This window comes from Linepithema humile, chromosome 1, assembly GCF_040581485.1.
Source record: "Linepithema humile isolate Giens D197 chromosome 1, Lhum_UNIL_v1.0, whole genome shotgun sequence".
Classification (NCBI taxonomy): domain Eukaryota; kingdom Metazoa; phylum Arthropoda; class Insecta; order Hymenoptera; family Formicidae; genus Linepithema; species Linepithema humile.
Window position 1 is genome coordinate 28,450,961 of NC_090128.1, and position 25,847 is coordinate 28,476,807.

Genomic DNA, 25,847 nt, shown 5'->3' on the forward strand with positions numbered 1-25,847 from the left:
AATATGGACTACTTATAGAGATACGGTATTATCACATTATCACGATGTTGATTATTATATTGTCACAAATTTGTTAAAAATGCATTTGTTAATTAGTTTTAATATATTTTTATATTCTTTTGTCTCTTAATTCTCTTAGTTAGACTGAACAAATACTGAATATTCAGCGTAAATTGTGTTATATTTCAACTATATTTAAATTCTGTAGTAATATAAAATGATTACGAAATTATGAAATTCATCTGTTTACTCTGAAAATTAAATCCATTTTGCGAAAATGCATGAAAAAGATTAGTTCGCGCAAAACATTCTCGAATAAATTCATAGTCTTTCGCGAATTTTAATCGAAACGCTTTATCCAACCGCTACGTCACCGATATTCCAATCGATAACGATATTAATCTCGCGCGGAAAACCGCAGAATCGCGTCGAATCCAAAGTACGTATTCCAAATCGCGATAGATAACGAATGCAATCCTGCCGATTCTCCCAGCGAAACGGTAAAGTGGATTTAATAACGTCTTACTTCCACTCCGTAGCTTTATCAGAGAAGTCGCTAGTTTAATCAATTGTTGAGAGAATCCGTGAAATCGATAATAAGTTCTTCGCTCGGTCGTGCACGGCGGTGTGTTCAAAAAATCAATAAAGGACGCGATGTAATTTATTGCGCGATTGCGTAATTAGATACGTCTCAGTGACTGATGTAATTAAATCTAAATCAACGAGCTTCATGCGCCGAACAAACGTATGTGTAATCCGTCGGACAATTCATTAAATTTAATATTAAATTTAATTGTATTTTCTTAAAAATACGATAGAATTTGTCATATTTTAACATTGCGTGTTATCGGAGACATGCTTAAAAAGAGAAAAGTGGGAGGGTATATTTTTTTCATGGAAAAGAAATATTCATACGTACATTTCTCTCTCCAGACTGTTTTTTTTTCCTTTTTAAAAACTGTCGAGATACTTACGAAGAGTTTAAAGTGCTTTTATTTATATAACCAGCGGACGAAGAAGAATTATCAAGACTTTAAATTCGAAATTTCAACGGCATTATCCGTGCTTAAAGAGCACGTTTATTCGTTAAATATTAGTAAACCTACCTACACAGTAGCACCCTAGGGAATGAAAAATGAGGATAATTCCTAACCATCACCCTTTTTCGCCTGCATTAAAACGGCCCACACACAATTACCACAGGCTTGTTGAATTATTTGTAGCTGAATCGAGATAAACATGAAATTTCTGAAAAATATTTCACGTTGAATACTGTATAATTAATAAGCAACGTACTATCTAAAAATTAAACTATTAGTAGCAGCTGAAGATTATAAAAAAAAGGATATAGCTTAAAGCAAAATTTTATTAAAGCAGAATTTTTCATACGGATTGCTCATTGGAAGGTAAATAGTGCATTGTCTATAATCTTTTTACCTATAATCAGACATATTTCCCCGAACGTGTACTACGTCTGAACATCTTCGCGTCACTCTGCACATTAATTATCACTTCGGCAAACGCGAAAGAAAAGATCATCGCACACAACACGAGAGCGAACTGTGTTGCTCGAGTCGTGCGGCAATGCCTTCTTAAAAAGTCATTTCTTAAACCGACGTGTATTTGTTCGCGTTTTCCGACACCGTCCTTCGAGCAAGGTGAATAAGATAGAATAGCCGGAGGGATGAATGGAGGATTCGCGAGGTAAAGCCGGAGGTAAAGAGAGAGCGCAGAGGGACGGGCGGGGGATCGGAAAGACAACTTTCGTAGCAGCAAGGGATGGAAACGATGACGGATTTCATTGTTTTCCGACCCACTTCCAGACGAAGGGAGATTAACAGAGGCGCGTGTATCCACCGGCGGATTTTGCAGCGCTTGAGCCCTCGAGACGATCGCGGCTGCAGCTTTGCGATAGATGCGCAAGCCCGAACGAGCGCATCGCTCTATGCGCCGCCGGCCGTCCTCCATTCGTTAAATTGTCTCGGTTATCTCGTTGCCCATCGATTCTTCTCGCGCTTCAAAATTGCGGACGCACTGTAAACATCGTCAGGGGATCTTAATGAATATCTACGTAACACTGTGTCGCAGAGGATTGCTTCTCGCAACAAGAAACTTATTGCAAATGGGAAAACAATTACATTTTCAATATGCGTATAAATGAAGCGTCACAACTCTTTTGTAATCTTAAAAATCGCCAGGTTAAAAAAATTTAACTTAAACTGTTCGCTGATGAACGCGCCTTCTTTTTGCAATAAATATTGCAAAAAGGAGGCGCGTTCATCAGCGAACAGTTTAAGTTAAATTTTTTTAACCTGGCGATTTTTAAGATTACAAAAGAGTTGTGACGCTTCATTTATACGCATATTGAAAATGTAATTGTTTTCCCATTCAGGAAATTTATGAATATATCACATTACAATGAACGTAATTATGCAGACTTTTTCAATATTTCGCAGTCCATGATTTTAAGTCTAATATCTCGCACGTCACATTTGCGCTCGACCGCCTTGTTTTTCACTCGCCATTTCATTCCGACCGTCAAAAGGGGAGAATTAACGGCGATATTGTGCGAAGGACAGCTTTCAGAGAGATGGATCGGGGCTCATTGTGCGTCTACGCGTCTCCGAATGACGGAAGATTAACTGCTGCGGGAACTGCGTGCAATGTTAGGCAGCGCATTTCGCGCGACTGCGTTCCACAGAAATGACGCTTTGACGAAACAGCGACGTATCATTACCTCCATTCTGACGTCTTGTGAAATTCCTTGCTCTCCGCCGAAGGAGAAAAATCTTTTTGATCGGGATAATGGGCGGAACAGGAGGGAATCGAGGCGTGCTTTTCCGCCGTCGCTTTCATCTGTTATAGGAATGCAGTTGCATAACCTGTGCGAGACGCACAAGGTTCTCCGTATTGTATCAGATTAACGTTGTTTATCCCAATATCGGTTCTGAAACATATAAGTGCTACACGTTATATTATTTTCCATTAATAATGATTAAACTTTCATAAATATTTCATCGTTTTTCAGAACGCTCCACTCGAACGACTTTATAATATCGAGTTACTTCAGTGATTCGATTTGGAGCTGTATTTTAAATTACATTTGCATGCAAGGGAATTTTCTATCTTCGGTAAAAGAAAAAACAGCTTTTCACTACTACGTGTTATTTAAAAAATTCTTCGCTGCTTGCAATCCATCATCGAAAACTTTTCCGTACGTTTCCGACATGATTCAGCATTCGTGAATATCCTCTCGTTCTCGCAGAGCTCGCATTTTTTCTCTCTTTCTCTCTCTCGCTCGTTCGATTTCACGTCTGCATTACTAATGACATGTCTAATTATCATCAGCGGTAGGTCTATCCTTTTTTTCTCTTCTTCGCACTTATTCCCTCTCGCCTAGCATTTGCAATCAACGGCCGGAAACTATTGGCAGCCTCCGACGGTCGTTCTCGATGACGTTTGTCGAAAACGAATCATCAACGAAAAAAAAATAAGCCAGCCACATTGCAATTAGCGACTGCAACGGCTGTAAGCGGGAGAGTGCGGTTTCTATCGAATTGATGTAACATCAATGAATGACGAACGACTTCGTAATCGGTTATGTGTGCGTGAGATAACGAGTTGCCAATCAATACTTCGCCACTTGATGAAAATGTAATTTCGTGGATACGTAGAAATTTATTAATGAGCGACCTCATTGCGGACAGGTAAAATTATTTATAGATACGTAATTATTCATCGCATTCACGTAGTAGATTGAAAGTTGTTACTTTCTAATTATTAACGATGATAAAGAAGATATGTAACCAATTTGAAGAAGAGATGGAAAGAGCGTTTTGAACAATCCTCCGCGGAAATGATAATCAAGCGTGTAAAGTGTGTCGCAATCGAAACGTTGCAACGTGATACAATGTGCGCGATAAGCGTCATCTTTGAGTAAACGATATTGACTTAAGCCAGTCGAGTGTAAACACTGCAGCGATGCACTTTGATATCTCCTCTTTTGTGCTCGCAAAGCCCGCGATTGCGCGCCTCTCGCCGATACAATGACAGTGCTTATTGCGCGACCAGTATCGCCGGCGGACCGGAGCTTTATTTGCACAATAACTCCCGGAGAATCGTATATCCTCGAATTTGTCTTCCGCAGAGCAAACGATGCACTGGTTTGCCCAGATCGGCAGTGACGATGATCCTCTCGCTTTGCCAGGTATGCAGGTTTGATCGGTGTGCGCCGATAACCGGTTGAGTGCCTTGTGTGGAACTTTGCACGGACTTGTCGCGCCATTTCCATTCGAGAGAACCCGCGCGCGATTGTGCAGCCCAACTTGTTAGCGCCGAACTTTTGTCAAATAATTGATCGAGAAATTAAAGATAATATTATGGTTATATTTTCGTTATCGAGAAGACCCGATGAATCGTGATTTATGTTATAAAAGATCAACGCGCGACTAATATGCTCCAATTTGCAATTTGGAATTAGAACAGCTGATATCAATGCAGTTGGAAGGATTAACGTTATTCGCACAAATCCGTCCCATATTCACGCCTTTATGTAACGAAAAATGATTCTGAATTTTATTCGCAACGATCGTATTTAACTGACTGTAAATATGGCACGAGAATCGGGCAATCGCCGCATATGAGCGTGGAACGTGTACTGTGAATATGGGTCGTGACACACATTTCTTCTCCCAGCTGCAACCCGCGAAATGATATTGCTTGTAGTTCACAATTGCCGATATGCGTGTGCACCAGCCTGTCAGTTGCTATTCCCGAGCTATTTAGCAGAATCGAACAGTTTTCATGGATTTTTCGGTCAGCGTTATTTGCGGAAGTCGTGAAAAACAAATCCATTCACGGTGGACAGCAAAGCTAACGGATCGTATGATTCGGCAATTGTATATTGGAATGCGTGTTTCAACGAATAATTAACACCTCCCGGCTTGAGCGCTAATCCTTTGACGACTTTATGAATATAACAAACGTTGGTGAAGTTTATGGAGTTTATGAAGTTTATGTTTTTTGCATATTAATATTGCGAAAGTTGCATCCCATTTAACAATTACAGCTGTAATGTATAAGATTCCGCATATTATAAATTATACTTCTTGAAGATTGTAAAAATGTTCATGCGCTAAAAGCGGATTACCTTACAGTGAATTACGTTTTCTTGTAATCCTGATGTTGTCCCTTGCATTTCCCCTGTCAAGATTTCTTGCTGTACTATCAGATTACGCTAGACACGTGAAATTTTCTGTGTGGAATTATCTCTTGATCCATGTAATAAAGTCGTGCAACCAGCAATTTTTTACACAGGTCGCTTTGAAAATTTCTCGATGAATGCGGCCGTCGTTTTTAATATTGCGCTCAGTAGAAAAGATTTCGTTGTAGGTATGTCATACGAAGCGATAACATCGTTTTCATCGTGCTTGTAAAATGAGGACTTACGGAACGATGTTGCCCGAAGAGCGGATTTATTCGCTCTGCAGTCTTTTCTCACTGTCCGATTATCTTTTTCGAGGAAATTAAAAGGCGGACGGGAGAGAATTGTAATTCCATCGCGCACGATGAAATTATAGAAGATTGAGAAAATGGAATCTGTCATTTTATAAAATAGAAATATCGCAAAGATAATATTACAATTTAAACGGAGAGAAAAACCGTAGAAAGAAAAACGCACCTTGTATTAATATTGTGACAATTAATCACTAACAAATAAGCATGGATTTATTTTATCTTTAGTTTTTTTTTTTTTTTACTCCTTTTTGTTTTTAAATCTTAATTGTATTATTAATGAAATATCGTATTTGCATTATGTATCTCAGAAGTTAACAGAACCTAGTGATATTAAAACCATTCACGATGCACTCATTATTCTTCTTCGCCGTTATCCAGCAGCCTTTGCATTAACACGAGCAACCACATGTCGCATGTAAAATCACTCGCTTTAACTGCGCGTGTACACATTTGCATACCGCCATACACGGCGGATGCATGCCATAACATGCATTCATACACTCATTCATTCATCCGTACGTGCCGCAGTCTTAATACTCGAATCTTATGTGCACACGCACATGTCTCGCTTTCTTCTCGGCAGATGTGAAGCGCCGGCGAAGCTTCTACGACGAGGACTCCCTCGACGGCGATCGTCCTTACGAAAATGAAGGTACCAACGTTTTCAAGGGCACTGTACAGACCTTTACGTTCCCTTTTCCTTCTCACTAGATTCTTTCTCTCTCTCTCTCTCTTATTTCAATGGCGCGCATCTCTTATTTTGATGATTAACGAACCATCAGCGCCTCTTAACACTTTTAACATCAGTTTTGACAGATAACGGTGGTAGTTATTATGTTTCACGTTTCTTTCGCATATTTTGATTTAATACGCTAAAATTTTATTCATGCTAGAAGTACATTTTTTTAATATGAAGCACTTTTATCGTACAATAAATCTTTTTTATCTTGGATTGTACATTTTGTAAATAATTATTTTCACTATCATATCGACGTATTGTAGATTTTTTTGTTCTAGTGAGTAGTGAGATGAGGTCAGCACATTTCCCTAATTATTTTATTCCTATTCCTATCTTAACATATAAGTTATTTTTAACAATTTATTATTTATGATAACATTTCTTTTAACACATTTATTTGAATTGCTGTGTTAAATTTTTATTAATTTATCTCTTATCTTATTTTTCTCAGTTTAAAATTACTCGGATATAATTACGCTGCAATACATTTGTCTGAAATTATTTAAGACTCTTCTTATCTTTTATACTGTTTGATACACATAATTGTTTTCATTATTTACACTTGCTTATTTTTATACTAAACATATAATTGAGTAAAGATATAATTACAAATTGCTTCGTATAACATTTTAAAAAGAGAAAAATGCGTTTGTCTTTAACCGAGTTTTACCTGGATCGAAAAGTGTACGATACAAACTAAGTATTTGCAACTAGTTTGGACAGTCGGACAGCGAATAAAGTTCCCTTTGCGTGGCTGTTCTCAGGACGGGAGTCGACGGGAAGCTCGAAGGATTTGGACAGGGCGAAGCTCGTCCGCGAGAGGCAGAACGAGGAGCGGCAGCGAAAGCTGGAAGAGCTCAGGCAGCAGGCGCTCGCCGCGCAACGCTTCCGCGAGCAGCGCGAGGAGGAGCGACGAAGACGAATCGACGAGCTCAGATCGCGTGACAACGACAGGTTTGTTATTCCCGCTGGAAGCGTCGAATTCGACAAGATTTATACTTGCTCCAACGAATTGCTCCAATTAATGTCTAATGAAAAGCGAAAAAAAAACGTAGTTTTAACTTTTACGCGCGTTAATTACTTTCTAAATTTTTTACGAGAAAGATTAATGTATCGAGAAGAATCGCTTTCTACTCCATTATAATAATCACGCTTGGATATTTTATTTGCGCAGACGAAATCAAGTGGAGGAGAGAAAACGGCTAATATGCGAGGCGGAACGAGAGAGACGGGAGGCGATCCTTCGCAAAAATCAGGAAAGGGAGGCGCGTATCGAAGCGAAGAGGAGGAACGAGAGGTCGCATATCGTCTTTGCGTTTGGCAGTTCCACGCCGCGGATGCTGGAGCCCGCCGACACCGGCGGCGCTACCTTCTGGGGCACTCGCAGGGCCACCTCCACCACCAACGTCATGATGTTTTCCGCGGCACAACCCCTCACGAGGAGGTCCTCCGAGCGGGAACTGGACGGCAGCAAAAAACGAGCCACTTCCGCCGGCGGGCTCGACCGAAAGCCCGGCGAAGGTCAGTCGATATGTCTCTCCAAAATATCAATCAAATCGCGCGAATTCACGGTGAATTTCACCGAGGAGCAATCGAGGGCGATCACATTAATGTGAACACGTAACTACACATCGCACATGGAAATTCGATTAACCCTTTCAGCGCGCGATGTTAAACTTGCTGTACATTTGAGCATTCTATTCTACGAGAACGATTTTCGATAAAGATTCTTTGGCAGATTCTGAAGAGGATAGGAATTTCTGAACAGTGCATATTTGCATTTCTTATTTAAGTTGGAAGAAATATATATTTTGTTCGATACGTATCGCGCGATCATTTAATCTCTTAAGACTGCGTATTACAAACGCATTGATAAATTCTATATTTAATTAGTATTATATTTTTTATTTTTTTTTTAAGGACAGTGTGATTTTCATCGTATCTTCTTTATCGAAATATTTGCAGTTGACGTGAATAATGTGAAGCTCTCTGTGCTCGATTTATCAAAGAGATTAAAATGTAAGAGTCTAAAGATTATCTCATAAAATATGCGCGCATATTTATACGTAGTATAAAATATCCGGGCAACAGCTGAAAGTGTTAAAGGCTTTTCCGTATCTCGTGCGGAGGATGAATAATACACACATGGTGTGTTGTGCTGCACCGTGCACCGGTAGAATGCAAATTAGTATTTACTGTAAATTCAGTCGGATGTCGAAACAACAACGATGAACAGCTCAGAAGCAGAGATTTAGCGTCGTGCTTCAATGTAAGTATAAATACGCGCCGCGATACGTAGACTACATATTTATCGCGCAATGACCGACGGAGGGGTGTCAGGTGATTAATCAGCCGCTTTCGAAATTAAATGTACGGCGATAATTTCAATTATTTTTCGCGATTATTATTTAATACAGATTGCAATATGGTGCGCCGATCAAAGGAGCGAAATAATTATTTCGTATCAAATTACTCAATCGTTAAATATGGAAGGAAATTTTATTGTAAATTGCGAAGTAGCGCAAATCTGTTCCAAAGAAGTGAATCGTGTCAACGAATCCTCTCCAGCCGTTTCCTCTCTGCTTGCTCCGAGCGTTTACTATTTGTTTAAGCGTTCGCCGTATGTGTTGATGATTGATGTTTGTCGCTACGAAAATATTTCTCTGTCATGTCGACGTTTAGAGATGTCAAGCTTGTCGGATAAATGGGACAAGGAAGCGACTCGTATCTTCTCAGCCCATATTTTTATACACACGATCGCTTCCGATATCTTTGATAGCGATATATTTTTCTTAGTGGCAATCGATATCATCATGTACAAAGTGGAGAGAGAGAGAGAGAAAGAGAGAGAGAGAGCTTCATCGCGGAAGATGCACGTTAAAAAACGCGATCTTGCTGCGTAATATCTGTTGTACATCATTTTTGACGCAAAAGATATTTTGACTGAAACGATTGCATCGCGCTTAATAAAATATGTAAACAGTTGCTATGATCAAAATTAATATATAGGTAAAATAATAAACCCAGGAACTATCGCGTGATTTTTTTTTATGATAAAGGTCACGAGGGGTCTTTCTTTTTTAAACCTTATTTAAAGGTCGCACGGAGTCTTTTTAAATCTCATTTAAACGTCGTTTGTATTTTATAGATTGTTATTCAAGAATATTACAGATGCAGACTTTTTTTATTACGCATTAATTTCTGGAAAAAGAAAGAAAAAAATGTACTAAGAAATCAGAATGAGTGCATTACACGGTTTATTATTACAGCGATTCCTGGGAGCTAAAAAACTCTCACGCAACCATTTCCGGAATAGATTAGTCCGTTGCAGAATTAAGTATTGGTTGACTCGCGTGTCTTGAATATCATTCTTCGACATGGTTGATAAATAGTTTTAAAATATTTCCGTTATAAGCCGTAATATGGAATTACCGCCACGCAAAGCTTTTTCACACGATTATTCACGGCGGAAGACGACACCACGCGAAGCATGAAAAAACTATTGTCCAGCACTACTAGGAGTCTGTAACGCGACCTCGCCCAAAGCATAAATTTTACTTTTGGTTCTTTACTTTCAGGTTACACTCTCCACAGCCTATTCTGTGTACATTCTTACGCCCCTTCAAACGATAGCCGAATTCACGTGTATTTTCAGCTTGAGATTGATTACACGGCGAATGTTGAAAGCGTCTCTTGACTCCCGCGAGATAAGTCGCAGGTTTTGCTTTTTAACGCGACAATATTTGCGTTTACCTTTTCTTTACACTGCACACAGATTGTTTAGCATTCATCCCGCTGCATCATCGCTCGTTTTTTTTTTATCCGAACATTGTTTTCTTTTATTTTTCCCCACAGAGAAATAACATCTTAGAAACTGGGGAGGGAAACTAAAATGGCAGATTAGTTTTTAACCGTGGCTACTAAATCTTTTCTCTGCACATATTTCTTCTATTTATTGTCCTCCATTTGCCGGTGACGGTGGTTCTGCAAAGCGAGGTGTATTGAAAGTAAGATAAGAAAAGAGCCAAGGGGAAAGCGTGCAATGCGCACTGTATCTAACACACGCTAATACTTTGTACTTTCCCACTTTTTTCGCCCGCTCATCCCGCTCTATTCGGAATTTTTTTTCGCGGAACACCTAATATTTCTGTTGCGTTGAATGGTTTGTTCGCAGATATGAGAATGTCCTCGTCCATGTACGAGGTGTTCAATTGGAATTCTAGCCCCGATCCCCCCTTAACTCCTGCCAAGCATAAGAGAGCCAGCCTCTCTCTGCCCCCCACAACCGACATCTTTGCCGTCGATGATAAGTCCGATAGCGACATTAGGCGTCCTATGATTCAGCGGGCTGCCAGTGGTGAGTCCTGATGTCTCAGAAGCCTGCAAAAATGCCAGGAGAGATCCGTTCTGTTCGTCTCAAGAATGAATATTGTCGATCCTTCATCTTTCGTTTTGTCAGCACTTGTTCTCATCGGGCTCTCCTTTCTCTTTCTCTCTATCTCTCTTTCTCTTCTTCTTCTGCGTTATTATGTCTTTTTTAAATCACTACACACTCTGCCGCGGCGCATGTCACATTCATTTAACACAGTAAGAGCATACTTTCTCTTATTATAGTTTCTGTAGTTTCGTTTCCGATTGTATGGTATTGGTGAGATGGATCTTGCGATTTCTCGAGGGACCCATTGTAACCACGTGTGAGTTATCGCGTGGCAGCCAATATCACGCAACGGTGTGTTGTTAGTTTGTTTATCCGTGTGCGATCCTTACTAACACGAATAGATCGATCACACTATTAATGTTTAGTTACAACGTGTGTTTTGCAAGCAGAACCTTAGCCAGTTTAGTTTCAGCAATGCGCAATTCGATACGTTACTCGCTAAAGAATTCAACTCAACGTACCTGAGACACAATTTGATGAGAGTAGCGAAGTTAGTGTTTCGAAGGAAAGATATTTAGAAATTAGAATGTTCGAATTAGGATATGTGGGCTTTGAATGTTATCACGAATACGGTCCTACCGAATAATTATTAATCATGTTTAACCTTTTGTTCGCATTGCTTCATATTCAAACATATACTCATATACTCATATCGATACACTGTTTAGTTATTGTTTATTAGCAGTTAACCTATCGTTAAATATAATAATTAATTGTGTAATAGAATAGAATTTTCCAACTTAACGATAAAAGATGGTACTTGTAATAGAGGAAGCTTGAATCGATTAATTATGTCGTTTCTTTGACAGATTTGTAATCGTCATTAGAATTTGCCGCTTGCATGAAACAGGCTCCTCCTTGCATTTCCAGAAATTTCTTTCGATCAAATCCGTTTATTACCTCGCTTTCTTCGTGCTGCTTAAAATATATATCGTAGCATATTTCTCTTTACAAAAACCTACATGAGCCGCGTAATCTTTAATAGTTACATGCACTTGATACATAATGATTTACGTACATTGAGAGACGAATACTTTTCACGAAAGAAGTCTCTCAGAAGACATTTTTTCTTATTATTATTCATCAGAGAAGTTCTCCACGTCTGCAGCGTAAATTTCGAGCGAACCCTTTCGCAACATAGAGTTCTAAACAAAATATCTCTCAGTGTACCTCCGCGTCATCTTTATGCGCCACAGCATGAAAAGCAAAGCTATACATACAGTACGGAAGTAGCGAAGAAAAAAAAAAAAAAAAGAAAAAAAGAATAAAAATCGTCAAAGCAGCTCTTTTACCCGAGTGTCTTCGTAGTGCGAGCCGCGCCCGTGCATTACACGCGGACCGACGAATGTCGGCTTCGCAGTACAGGCGACCCTAAGCGAGACTCTTTGCAGGTGAAGATAGCGACGGCGGCGGCACGCCCAGCACCCCGAGCTCGGTTTACCTGCGAGTGAATAGGAGACGCACCGACCTCATGCCGACGATACCGTCCCCGCGCGACGGCCCGCCGTCGGCGGCACGCAGCTCCAGCGCCAAGGCCTTCACACGCTCGCCAGGTAGGACTTACTCCATGTCCAGGCTGGATCAGCTGGCGCAGCCTAGGAAGCGCGCGACCGAGCAGCCGCTCGGCACGCTGACGGAGCAGCGGCAGCAGAGCCAGCCGCTGCAGAGCGCTTCTAGCATGAGCCGCAGCATGTCACACTTAGCCGCGCCCGGGGTGGCCAAGAGCCTCAAACGATCCGATAACTCGCGTAGCATGGGCACGCTGCCGGGCGCGGTGCCCACGCCCAGACCCACCCGCGCCGAGAGACTGCGCCGCAAGGCCCGCGAGTACCAGCAGGCCCAGCAGCAGCAAGGTAAGTGCGCGGCCGTGCACTCAACTCGACGCTCTCGGATTTTTCCCACCAAATCGCGCTTTCTGTACATAGTACTCTCGTTTTTTGCGATCAGCTAGCAATTACTGTCGTTTTTGCACCGAAAGAGAGTAGAATTTTTTTTATTTTTTATTGTAGATAATTACAGACGGAATAGCTGCGCTAGAGATGAATTTTTTTGTTTTTCGTTTATCTCGTAAGTGTTAATATTCCCTTTTGCGCGCTGTAGAGACAATTTTCTTCGATCGCAGCTTTTCTCGGACTAAGTAATCGCCCGTTTCGCTTTATACTAATTCTCTCGCTGCACACAGTCGGACTTATCGCTTAACGACAAGCTAGATTGGCACATCGTCTTCGGACAGAAAGGGGGTTAATGTTGTAAATAAGAGTTACATAAAAGTTAACTAACAGAATAACGTACATGAATGCACTCATTGTCTAACAAGAAAACTTCTATCATCTGAGTTGAGTGCACACATGCGATAAGTGTGCAAAGGAGTCTTTGTAAATCAATCGGGACGACCAATTACATTTAATGGCGCGAAGATAGGAGGAAAAGGCGGTTTCTGTCCTTCTAATTTCAAGCCGTAAAATATTAATTCATATACTTTTACATCTACTATCACTTTTTCACATGACTAACTCATCGACTTTGGAAAGTTTCTATACTTTTCGATATTACATTCCCACATCAGACTTGTCAGATTTAACATTAAGAGCCAGTTGCATCCACGATCTGAATTAAGAAACCAGCTTTATTTGCTTGATTCCTTCTGTAGGTCTAATGCTAAGAAGCAAAAGTTAATTAAGCGTTGTTAGCGCGAATCGATTCTGATGCAACCGGCTCTTTGATCTCCGAATTGATTAACAAAACGCTCCCACTAAGAAGAAGACCTCTCTCAGCGGTTTTTCGGTACCAAGGGTGAAGGTATGAGCTAATGTTTCGGTAAGCTGCACGTTTTCTTTATTCCTTATATTATTATTAATATGGCTACGTATCTCGCAATTCACGTAGTACTACATAGATTCGCAATTCACTCAGTACGTTTAGTGTGCAATTTGTTCCTAGTTAATCCACTTTGTTCGATTACAATTTTTTCACCTGTCATCCCCCCCTTTTTTTTGCGCAATTAAGAAACCTGATTTCTCTTATTCTCATTTTGGCTTACTTTTTCGTTCCGATTATACCTTTTTCTTTTCACACTCATGGACTGCACTTGAACACCGGTGGCGGTGCTTGTGTTTCGGTTTCTTGCAATATTCACCCGCTACACCTTGCGCTCGTCGCAAGCGCGACGCGCTCTCGATATAGAGTGCGAGAAATACGAATGGAAGTTCACTCGCACCGATGTGTCTTTTTGTCGAGAATTTTGCGCGATCGCGTTCAATCAGCCTCTAACGCCAAAGATCAACAGATGTACTTATCTTCGGTGGGTGCGCGTAGGTATCCGCAGCGGCGAAGTGACACCCAACAGCCCGTCCCGACCGCACAGCTCGATGAGTCAGCAGAGTGCCAGCAGCGTGGGCAGCAGTAACGTCAATCTGCGTACCCGCACGACAGCGTCGCGCCGACCGCGGCCTGCTTCTATTGCCGGTACCGGTGTCTCGGTCACAGAGAAACACAGTGAGCATGACCATCTTACTTCTCCTTCCACCGACCCTTTCAGATCGCCAAGCATCTGAAGAGAAAAGAAAAAAAAAGAAAAATAATTCATACAGGCCAAATTTTTAATTGACGGAAATCACGGAGGATGTTAGAGTATTGAATTGAAAAAAATGTAAGCAACATCGCACGTTTATCTGTAATCTAAATTTACATCTCCTGAAAGGGTTCGAAATGCGTACGGCATGTTATACATCTCTGGTGCGACAAAGAAACTGTAAGGACGTTTCGGCGTTATTTGAAATTTTTTCTTCGTACATATATTTCCGGAATAATTTGTGTGAAATTTATATTTTCAATTACTTTTACTATTTTTTTATATTATTTTTTTATATGCATTCCCAAATTTTTGTACATATTATTTTTCTTGACGACTCAAAATTGCACACATGTAAATAGTGTATATAGATAGACTCCGCGTAGCATATGGGAGAGAAAATATTCCGATTGCTCTTGTTATCGCAGATCTGGTGGGTGAAGTGAAATTAACGAAGGATTCAAAGCCACCACTGCCAAAGGTCCATAGCACTCCAAAGAAACCTTCCACGCCCAAAGCTACGGAGATGAAGAAGCCGACGGAGAAGTTAATCAGGAACGCCAGGTCGTCACCGCGAATAACTCCCAAGGCGACACCCCTGCAGAGTCCTGGAGCTGAGCACGCGCCATTTATCCGCGAGACTCATGCGGAGATCATAAAACAGAACGAGAATAAGGACATGCAGGATGTGAAATTTGAGGACAAGAATGAGGAAAAGAAGGATCAGGGCAGCGAAAAAGCGCAGGTAAATTTCTTTTTATGTCTCTGTTTTGAAATAAACAATCTTTTTTGTGTCTTTGAAATAAAATAGATTTCCTTATTTCCACGTTTTGTTATATAACATTTTATTCATTATTAGACACTGGAATCTTATACTATAAAAATTGGAAGGCCTAGGAAATTTAGAATTTACATTTTCTTCGCTACAATGCATTGAAATCTTATATTTTTAACAAAGGAATGGTCTAAAATATTAATCAACTGATACTAAAAAGTTGATCTTATTATAAAGAAATGTTTTAAGTTCTTACATAAATTTAATAATTAATTAATTTTTTTATTACCAATAATTACATAGATATAATTATTAACATAAAGATCATTGAATTAAATATGATAAAACGTAAATTTTTAACTTTATTTTAACCAGTTACATTATTTTTGATATTTTTTTCAAGACTTAAATTGCACTCACGTAATGCGCACAACGTTATGTTCTAGTACTATTAAATCGCCAATTCAATTTCAGCAACAAGAGGCGAACGTTACCGAATCCGTAACTAATGATACAAAGATAGCGACAGAGCCTGTGTTGGCAAGCAAACAAGTCAAGGACGAAACTAATTTAATGCAAGAGAATTTGTCGAGCGACGTTACGGAGGAATCGAAAATCGTTAAAAAAGAGGAGAATAAACAAGAAAAGAAATCACCGGAAACAGTCGAAGTCAAGCCTGACAATGAAATAGACGAACAAATTGATATGTCAGGTATGCTTAATCGAAACTTTTTATCAAGATTGCTTGTCACAAGATTGCTCTCCACAACAAGTTGACGATGATTGTCTATTTTTATTTATGAATTGCTTTACAGCTTCGATGATTGCGAAAATCAGAATTACCACCGAAGAGGAAGCCAAAGCCGCTTTGGCTGAGCGTAGAAGATTAGCTCGAGAACAAGCGGAACGAGAAGCGGAGCTTGAACGTCAACGACAGGTACGGTATATAAATTGATTTAACATTAGACAAACTTTGCTTTATTAACTTACAACGATTTCTGCAGGAAGAGGAAGCGCGCCGAGAAGTCGAAAGATTACGCGCAGAGGAGGAAGAACAACGTCGACTGGAGGAAGAAACTATACGCTTAGCTAACGAGGCCCGAGAGGCAGAGGAGCAGCGGTTACAACTGGCAATCGAGGAAGCTAAACGTCGCGAGGAAGAGGATAGAAGAAAAAGGGAAGAGGAAGCTCGTCAGAAGCAGGAGAAGGAAGAAGCGGAGCGCAAAGCAAGAGAAGAAGCGGAAAGGTTGATCTGAAAATTCTTGCATTTTTCTATCTGTTTTGCCGAAATTCAATTCTGATGAATTATATAACCAATGACATCCGTCCGTTTGAATTACAGACAGCGAATCGAAATGGCTGAGAGACTTAAGAAAGAAGAAGAGGAACGCAACGCCAGACGTAAACGTGTCGAGGCCATCATGCTTAGGACGAGAGGCAAAAATCAAAGCAACTCTAGCAAGGTAATATTACACAATTGTTCACATTAATCGTTTGATCAAAATCAAAATTTTACGTATACAAAGCTTTGCCTACAAAATTCCAAAATATTGGACCTATAAATTGGAGGATTAAAAAATAATTTGTCATGGCAAACTTGTGCGCAGGGCGAGGGTGGCGATGGCGATAAATTGAAGGAGGATAGCCCAAGTGACGAGAATAAACCAGTGCCTGGCGGCAAAGGTGACGACGTCATGACGGCCAGTTTAATTTCCGAGGCAACACAGCAATTCATCAGCAGTGAACAACGGGCGCATCACACGGAGAACAACGTGCTTGCGCCGGATATAGTGCACAATGGCACGACGCATAGCAACGGCATTAACGAGAATAAAATCGTATTGGATAATAATCAGGGTAACGTGGAAGGGGAGTTGAACGGTCATCATACGAATCACGGGAACGGTATCAACAGTCAGTCGATTACGCTGGACAATGCCACTGTGTAAGTATGCCAATTCTAAATCACGGATTCGTAAACGCGTTACAACGTCGTCGACCGAGTGGAATCAAATAAATCGTGCGTCTCTTCTCGCTATATCGATCGACAATAATATTATAGTATATATATAGTATAATATTTGCGTCGATAACACGCATTTTTTTTTTTATTTTTACTTGGGCATTGTGTAATCTATAATGCGTGTATTCAGAAGCGCTTGTACGCAACATATGGCTGCTAGAAATCCGATTATTATCCGATCGAAAGATATACAGATATAAAAATATATGAAGAGACGAATATTTCAACGGAATTATCTTCTTGCGTAATTGCGGAAGTATCTTATAAGCACACACACACACATAATAAGAGAAATATACTTCAATAATCTTCTATTATATTTAATTAATCCAAATAGTGATCAGGAAACAACAGGCTAATAAGATGAAAATATCTGTGCTATAATAAATTTCTCGATTTCTTGCAGTTAACATTTTTTATAAGACAAAAATAAGTGCACAATACCATCCAACATACTATTTGTTCAAAACGGACTGATTACTAATTAATCGAAAACGACGTCGGCCGCATAGCTGCTCGATCACGAAAGACTCAAGCGTATATATATCATACGTGTAAGACAACTGAATTAATTCGCAATAACTTTCAAATGTTGCATATAAAACATAAACATATAGAAACATTATAGAAAGAAGCCATTAACGCGCTAGGAAAACTTAGAAATAAAATATTATTTCGGCATCATTCGAGAATATCTATATAAAAATTTTCTTGGCATCCTATATAATAGAAACTACAGAATGCGTGCCACATATAAATATATAAATTAAGTATATTGTATGATTTTATTTGTAAATAGATGAGATGAAGGTTCTAAATTGCAATGAACAATCATCGCACTGCTAACAGGTTGATTATTTCAAGTTTTAGATTTGTACGCACGAAAAGGAATTCTGTCAGATTCCAAAATAGCAATTATTTGAACCTTCATTTGTGGCTGGATTGTGAGTGTAAAATTATTAGATGTATTTTTAAAGGCCTTATTGTGTCGAAGGCCCCCTGTATATATAAGAAATTACGATTGAGATGTTGTTTGAGACGTGTCTTGTAATGTCAGTTAACTATTCAAGTAAATTAAGTTTCAAAGTTATAAAGTATACATATGTACGCATAATTATTAATAGTTATTTAGTAACAGAGTTAACTACTCTGCGCTTTCCTGAGGCTCCTTTTGTGAAGAAACTGCCTATCGACATAAATTTCACCGAACTTTTATCGCTTCATGCAAATGTTAGGGGATAATCCACGCATATTGTACATTGCAAAAGTAGTCAGAGTGACGGTTGACGAATATAATAAACAACATGCCATTGCGACTCACCATGTACGATACGATTAGCTGCACGATTACCAACGTATTAACAATGACTCTCATACGGGACACTATATAATTGCAGTGATAACGTGATTGCAGGTAGAAATATATATTGTATCATCTCTATTATGATAATTACATATATTTTATAATTGCTATTCTCAGCTGTGTATTAACGACAAATATATTATTTTTAGCTAGGATTATCAAAAATACCGGAATTTAATCGCGTACGTACTCTGATCGTTTTTAGTTATTGTATCAACGAGTTGGAGGAACGTCATGTAATACCGTACATAAAGCATGAAATTAAGAATCACTAACAAAATTACACACTTAGCGTTAAATTACACGACAAATGAACCTCAGTGTACATAATGTAAAGAGAGACGAGCAGCATAAAATCTAATGACTCATCGAAACGTTTCGTTTTCTGATTTCATAACACACTTATTAGCTCAGCAAGGATGAGTAATATTTATTAGGCATTCGCGTGATAAATGACACCGATAATCATAAATACATGGCAGTAAACACAATATCAGCATTTTTGTATTATATTATGTCATCTTTGCTAAGCACTTCTCTGATCTTTTCTCCTTCAATTAGGTATTAAAAAATATTTTCCCATTTACCGATCCATTGTGTATACCGTAAGTGCGGATTAATCTTCGCAACAAATTCTGCAAATCACTAATGCATGTTACCAACTAACGTTGATATGGTGTGGCTTGTTCTTCCTTGCACAATAATTGTCTGCGTACGTCCCTCATGCTTGTGTATTGTATACCATTAAACGGTATATGTCAACTTACTGTCTACTTTTGCTATGTACTATTTATCTTCACGTGTTTTCCATGGGAAGACGTCTGTTCGCACACATACACACACCACATCTACAAATAGCACACGAAGGTATCGAGAAAAAAGAAGACGGAAAAAAAGGAAGTCGTGGCATGAATTTTCTTCTCTGATGTGCCTTCATCTGATGTCGACGAATTCAATTTTCTGTGTGATTTTTTATGTAATTAGATCCGTATTTACTGTTTTGCTGTAATATGTCTAGCGGATTATGATTATTATGGTTACACAGTTGACGTATCGATTTAACGTATTCTCGTAGTACCTTATTTAAATAGAAACCTGTTGCGATCCATATTTACTATAATACACACAGTTACATGTCAATAATTTTATTCGACCACACACAGACGAAAGAATTGTATCGCTAAACAGCAAAGGACCGCAAAAGGTTGTGGACTATTTCGGTTAGTACTTTGACAGATTCAATCGCTTATAATAGCTGTTTCAATAGTCAGAATAGTTGCCTCCCGAGGCGTTTAAAGTCTATTTGGAAAGCAGTCATATGATAAATCATGCAGAAGAAACGACGCCTAATAATCGCTTTATATTTATTCCATATTCATTATTTAGTTATCTTTATCTGGCTTCATATCGTTCAGTTGACGACGTTTTTAGATGTATCTAGAGCCGCGACTATGTTCCTGTTCGATAAAGTTCGAATCCGTTTCGTTTTAGTGATCCGATTGTCTGAAGATGTTAAGGAATCGCCCGCAATCGGCTTAGCTAACTTAGCGGCGGCGATTTCGTGTTAGTGGTCGTGGATAGTCGCTTAAGTCGTAGTCCCTAGCGTTCGTTTGGCTGTCAACTTAGTCTATGTATGTTTTTTCCTTTGGCTGATTTTGTAGCAAGCAAAACAACGTGACCAACAACCTGTTAGACCTGTCGGACTTCGACACTCTGAGTAATAACAGTACCGGCTACAACACTGGGCCGATACTCGAACTGACGCCCAATTTGGCGAACGAAGACACCCTCAACTCTAATCTGAATCCGACGGCGATGCCGTTTACCCCGATGGGGTTCGTGCCCACCGCCGCAAACGCCAATGTCAATCCGTTCCAAGACAATTTCATCAACAACAAGCCGCAAGATAACAACCAAGTACCAGGTATGTGAGGCAAATCAGTACAATTGTATTCAAGACGTCTCAAGATTGTGGCTTCTTTTAAAAAGGAGAAATATATTGTAGTGTGTTTGCTAAGTTGAGACACTCTACATATTATATGTTAGCTAAATAAACTATTTTTTACACCAGAAAAATGTTTGTTTGCTGCTAAACACTTTTTGTTTCCGTTTCTGTCCACAGATCTTTTGTCATAAAGTGTCTCGTGAACCGGATGAACAGAGAAGAAGCAGTTAGATAATCGATAGCCAAATTGCTCGTGTCGAGCGATAGCTATATCCAGAACGGGACGTCGTTTATGATTATGTAAATAACCGCCGTCGCGCAATATATATCGTGTGTAGAAGGAAATATCTAAGTGGAGCGTGGAGAAGAGCGTCGCATCGGACACAGACCATTCCCGGGCTCCCCCCCCCCCCCCCTCGAGTTCTGTGCGTCGTCACCGGGAAAGAGGAAGTGTAAAATAATATATAATGTTAATTAATTATTACGCAACAGCAAGTGTGGACACTTAGTCTGCGTGTCGTAGTATGCTATTAGATGGATATATAACTTTCTAAAGGACCTTCGGAAGAGGTTTGAGGCCTGTTTATAACACATCATTTTCGGATACATAGACGTATTCTACGGTAACAAGTCGATATATGAAATTAATTTCTCTCTATCGCATAAACACACGCATATACATACACACGGTTTCGCCCTTATCACACATACACACGTGTAGATTACGAGTAAAAATTTTTGACGCGTTGATCGGTAGAAACGAGAGAAGTGGAAATCGCGCGGAAAGGAATACAACGTACGGATATACATATAGCACAAGACGCAAAAGAAGGAAAACAAAAGACGGAGTCAGACGCTGAGAACGTATCTGCCAAAATGACGGATTAGAGAATATCTCTAACATAAGAGATAGCGTAATAAGATACTACCTTAGCAACTCTCTGTGGGAAAAGTAGCACAGGCAGAGAAAAAGGAAACACTTTTCTTCCAGATTTTGGGGCGTGCGCTCACTAGTCAAGCAATCTTATTGTTTTTTTTTTTCTTCTCTTTCCTCTCTTTTTATCGTATTTCGTTTAGAAGGCCTACTTAACATTGGTGTACCCTAGGTAACCGCTAGACTTCACTATTGTTACATTTCTTCGTGGATGGAACATAAATTCTCTAGCTGTGATGAGAGATGACGATGATGATGATAATAACGATGACGATGATGATGATGATGATGCTGATTGCTTTGTGAGATAGCTGCTGCATAAGAAGTTAAAGTGGCGATCTAGTAACGTTAATTGTAAGAATTGTTATGCGAGAAATGTTACGGATGGTCACACGCAGGATTAATCGGGATTAATTGTGTTTAATTTGAAAGGCAAACACGATCGATTATTGCAACGTTAATGCGCAGCGAAAACCGGATGTCGCTGTATTATTCAAATGGTGCGAGTTACTTGTCATTATTTGAAACATAACAACATTACGAAACGTGGATATTAGTAAAATGCTTTACATTTTCGCACGATGTCATATAAAGCTCGGCGATAGATTATTTATAACGAGAATAGGAAGTCCAATATTTCTGTTATCTTGATTTTATTCGGAAAAACACGGTCGAGAGAGAGACTTTTATCAACACTAGAGAAAGATAGGATTAATGTACAGATTTTACGTACTGTTTGTTATTTGAATTTTCTCGTACGAGATTTATTCCCCTCTCCCTGTCGCTTTTTATTATTCGCATTTTATCATAATCAACATAAAGGGTTTGTCGAACTGAATGTGGTGTGAGTTGAAAATTTTCTCGTCAACGTCGTTTTTGTTTAAATTCGCGATTTTCCCTTATTTGCATTTGAATAACATTGCAATTTGTTTTTTTTCGGGCGACGGGAGATTTGTTGTCGTCTGCAAACAATTGATACATTTTTAATTAAACGATTAAGATATTCGATTAAAAGATCGAGCGATTAATACGTATTTTTATCGAGAGTTGTTAAAGCGAGCATGTTTGTACAGGCGCATGTTGCACATTGCGAGTCACTATTGACGCACCGAGAATATTCCGATCGTTAAGAGGAAAACAAAACAGGAAAAGCATATACAGAAACTATGCATGCGACAGATTTATTGACAGTTTGGGCGTTTTATCGCTCGTTCTCACACGAGAAATTGTTTCTGCGTTTATCCTGTAAAAATTTCAATGCCGTAACGAGTTGCAGTCGCCTCTCATTCGTTACGACTTATTGTATCAAACTTATTTATGTTAGCTTTTTTTTCTTTTTTGACAGATATATTTATTTAACCGTTTGGACACCGTATATTACTCTTGCGTCACGTGTACACTCACTATTTTTATTAGATAATTTTTGGTTGAGACTCTATTAAAACTATTCTATAAGAATACATAATAATAATAATAATAATACTTGAATAGAGTACGAGAGAATGTTTCTAAATATACAATAACGAAAAAAATGCTAAATATCATCAGTCATGTCTAAAAAAAAAAAAAACAAATAATTCATATTGTAAAAATGCTTGTATGTAATAAATACTTAATACTGAAAACTGCAGTTTATCTGTGTTATACACATTCCTCTTTGAGATCCTATGACACTCGCATATGGTTATTTCGCCCAATATTAACATTAATTGTCCCACCCCCGTGGAACATCGGCGATTAGTATCAACTGCAGTTGTTGCCGCCGTTTGTAACGGCAACACACGACGCGAACACCCCTACATTTCCCGCTACCCTTTAGACCTTTGCCTTACCAAAACTAACAGATACTCTCTCTTAGTAATGTGAACTCGCAAACCTCACGCGGTGAAATACGACGCAGCCACGGAGATGCATCGTGGATGCAATTCGTCCCTCGAATTTTACACTCGCAAAAACTAATGCCCGTATTCTCACGCCTCTCGTGGATACGCTCTCATGCTGTTTCTTCCTTTCTAATGCAGAGAATAGTTCCCCGTAGCAGACATTTTCTCCCTTCGAGAAGTCTCCCTTCCCCCTCAATTATTCATACTTATCCGGAGAGTCGTGTCCGACGAAGTACAGTCTCGACATAAGGGCGACTTTTTGGTTTTTCACGATCCTCCAAATCTTTTTCTTTCGTTTTGCAAGAAGTTTATAAAGTTACTTTAACTATTATTAGAAAATATTGCCGCAGAGAAATTTAATAAACGAAGAAATTGCAAATTGCGGAATGCAAACGTTATAGGATAAAAGTAAGATTGTTACAAACATGTTTTGTCTTTTATAATTATTATGAAATTTTCAGTCATTATTTTAGTATCGATATTTTTTAAATTAATATTAAATTAATGAAAAACGTATATAATTGTTAGATCTCAAAAACCATAGTTCAAGAAAAAATAATATTTAACGAATGTGTTACACGAATATTTGATATAATTTTCAAACAATAGAAGCTCAATATTGTAATGATCAAAACTTGCATCTTTGCGTGAAGCGCAATCATGTCATTAAGAAAATTTACACGATGCAATTACCTGTTTGCCTGCACAATCGTCGTCCCGGTTAATGTTAATGCCATTAGGTGTGTAACGGCAGTCGGAAGAGCGGACAGAATCGTTTGTTTACTTCGTTTCTTCGCGAGAGAAGCGAGGCAACAGGAGAAGTTCCAGCCTGGGGGTTCGTAATCCTGCGCACCACGGGCGTAAATTAATTAATCAAACGACGTAATACGCAGGCTCCTTTTGCCGCATTATTATGGCGAGACGAGGCGAAAAGGATCGCCACAGGGCAAAATGAGGATTTTGGATACGTGCGCAGCATCCTGTGGGTCAACGTTCCGTAAAATTAAACCGCAGCGCAAAATTAAACCTTTGCACACTGCGTCGTTCGCACAACTAATATTTAGTTTATAAATATGTATATAAGATACGTAATGTTAAAAGATAAACAGTAGGTAGGTAGGTACATTTATATTCTTTAAATATATATTTACAAATCTTGTAGATAATTAAGAAAATAATTTTATCTTCTAATTTATGGACTCTAATCTCATGTATATCTGAAACATGTTGCGAGAGACAATCTCTCGAGATATGATAGTTTATTAGAAATAATTTCTCTTGCATTGTCAACGTTGAGGAAACACAGAGGAGCTCAAATTGATTACTCTCGGTTGTGCTAATTCGAAAGCGAAGGACTAGCGATGTAAACTTGTGCGGCGCGGCGCTCGCACCGGCGCGAATAATATTGTTCGTGCAATTAAGGCGGACGCGCGACACGCAGTAATTCTTCGTTTAGCAAATCCGCGGTATTAATTTCATAAATGAATTTCGCGCGGCCTCCACGCGACGGGAAACGCACATTCGCTTAATGACGGGGGTGGGTCCCCGAATATTGTAATTTATGAACGGAAGAAGTATTCCCCCGTCGCAACGTTTACCCTCTATATGAGATTATGCGTTTTTTTCCCTTGGCGTTCAAATTTTTTATTCGTTCAAGCATTAAATTACTTTTTAAACCTTATTACAATTACGATTATTACAATATTTTATAATTGTATATTATAATTTTGAGATAATTATTTCTCATTATTTATTTATACGTGCAACTCTTATGAGTGAATCGTCGATTATATTTCTCGACTTACTCTACTTCCGCAATTGCCTCGGATAACAACCGTTTGTTATACGCTTTTAGCTTAATATATGCCGGAAATGTAAATCTGCTTCGCGTTTTGCGTGTTCGGGAGAAAGAGACTACGCGAAAGGACGATTGCGAGCTTTCAGGTGCGTAATCCACCGGTCTCGGACCGGCACATTTGCGTTGCAGTCGAGGGGGCGAACAGAGGAGCGTAATTTGCGGGTTGTAATACCGCACCCGTCGTTTGTAACCTGTTCGGGACACGTAAGTACAGCCAAGAGAACAGCACCGGGGAGAGAAGTAACTACGTAACCGCATCGTCTCATTGAGGGGGATGTTTTCCTGGTTCTGAAACGGATGTAACTACTACCGCCCGTCTACGTGGCACCCTCGGAAAACGCATAGGGGTACTCGATCACCGCCGGTTTCATTCCATTTGTGGCGTTGCCGCCACTGCTTCAGAGCCTCGTCTAAATAATATATTACAGGCGGCTGTTTAACATTATAACAGCCGCTTGTGGCAGTCACAAACAGTCCGCAATGAAGTATTTCTTTGATGACTTTCCCCGTCTTTGGCTAAAAAAATCATCGGAGAGAGTGTGCGAATGGAAGAGAGATATATCACGATCTTACAAAAGCGTTTAGATGAATTCGATTATTTCTGTATTATTTTAATGAACAATTAATTAAAAAGTCTCATTCTTTTCAAGTAAGATAGTGAACTGGAATTTTTGTTTTTCAAGTTTTCGAAAAGTCTAACAATGTTATAAAGAAATAATTTAATTCTCTCGCGACAGCTAAACGCGAGTATATCAGCTTGAAAAACAACAATATCCGGGAACGATATTCATATCTCACGCA

General features: G+C 39.3%; 1 protein-coding gene across 44 annotated transcripts in view; it reads left to right on the plus strand.

Annotated features, from left to right (window-relative positions):
• The window catches only part of LOC105669058 (MAP7 domain-containing protein 2), a 159,625-nt gene extending 136,695 nt beyond the window's left edge, over positions 1–22,930 (plus strand). For 19 of the 44 annotated variants that reach the window (XM_067356842.1, XM_067356856.1, XM_067356878.1 and 16 more), the window contains 15 exons: positions 4,148–4,207; positions 6,101–6,169; positions 7,021–7,210; positions 7,431–7,777; positions 10,431–10,613; positions 12,086–12,547; positions 14,010–14,189; positions 14,694–15,010; positions 15,515–15,752; positions 15,856–15,977; positions 16,045–16,286; positions 16,383–16,503; positions 16,648–16,985; positions 20,088–20,350; positions 20,549–22,930. In XM_067356842.1, the coding sequence (XP_067212943.1) occupies positions 4,148–4,207; positions 6,101–6,169; positions 7,021–7,210; positions 7,431–7,777; positions 10,431–10,613; positions 12,086–12,547; positions 14,010–14,189; positions 14,694–15,010; positions 15,515–15,752; positions 15,856–15,977; positions 16,045–16,286; positions 16,383–16,503; positions 16,648–16,985; positions 20,088–20,350; positions 20,549–20,562 (3,146 nt within the window). In that variant the 3' untranslated portion in view covers positions 20,563–22,930. The remainder of the gene's footprint in view (positions 1–4,147; positions 4,208–6,100; positions 6,170–7,020; positions 7,211–7,430; positions 7,778–10,430; positions 10,614–12,085; positions 12,548–14,009; positions 14,190–14,693; positions 15,011–15,514; positions 15,753–15,855; positions 15,978–16,044; positions 16,287–16,382; positions 16,504–16,647; positions 16,986–20,087; positions 20,351–20,548) is intronic. The other 25 variants (XM_067356905.1, XM_067356888.1, XM_067356864.1 and 22 more) reach the window with 7 other exon arrangements.
• The last annotated feature ends 2,917 nt before the right edge of the window (positions 22,931–25,847 follow it).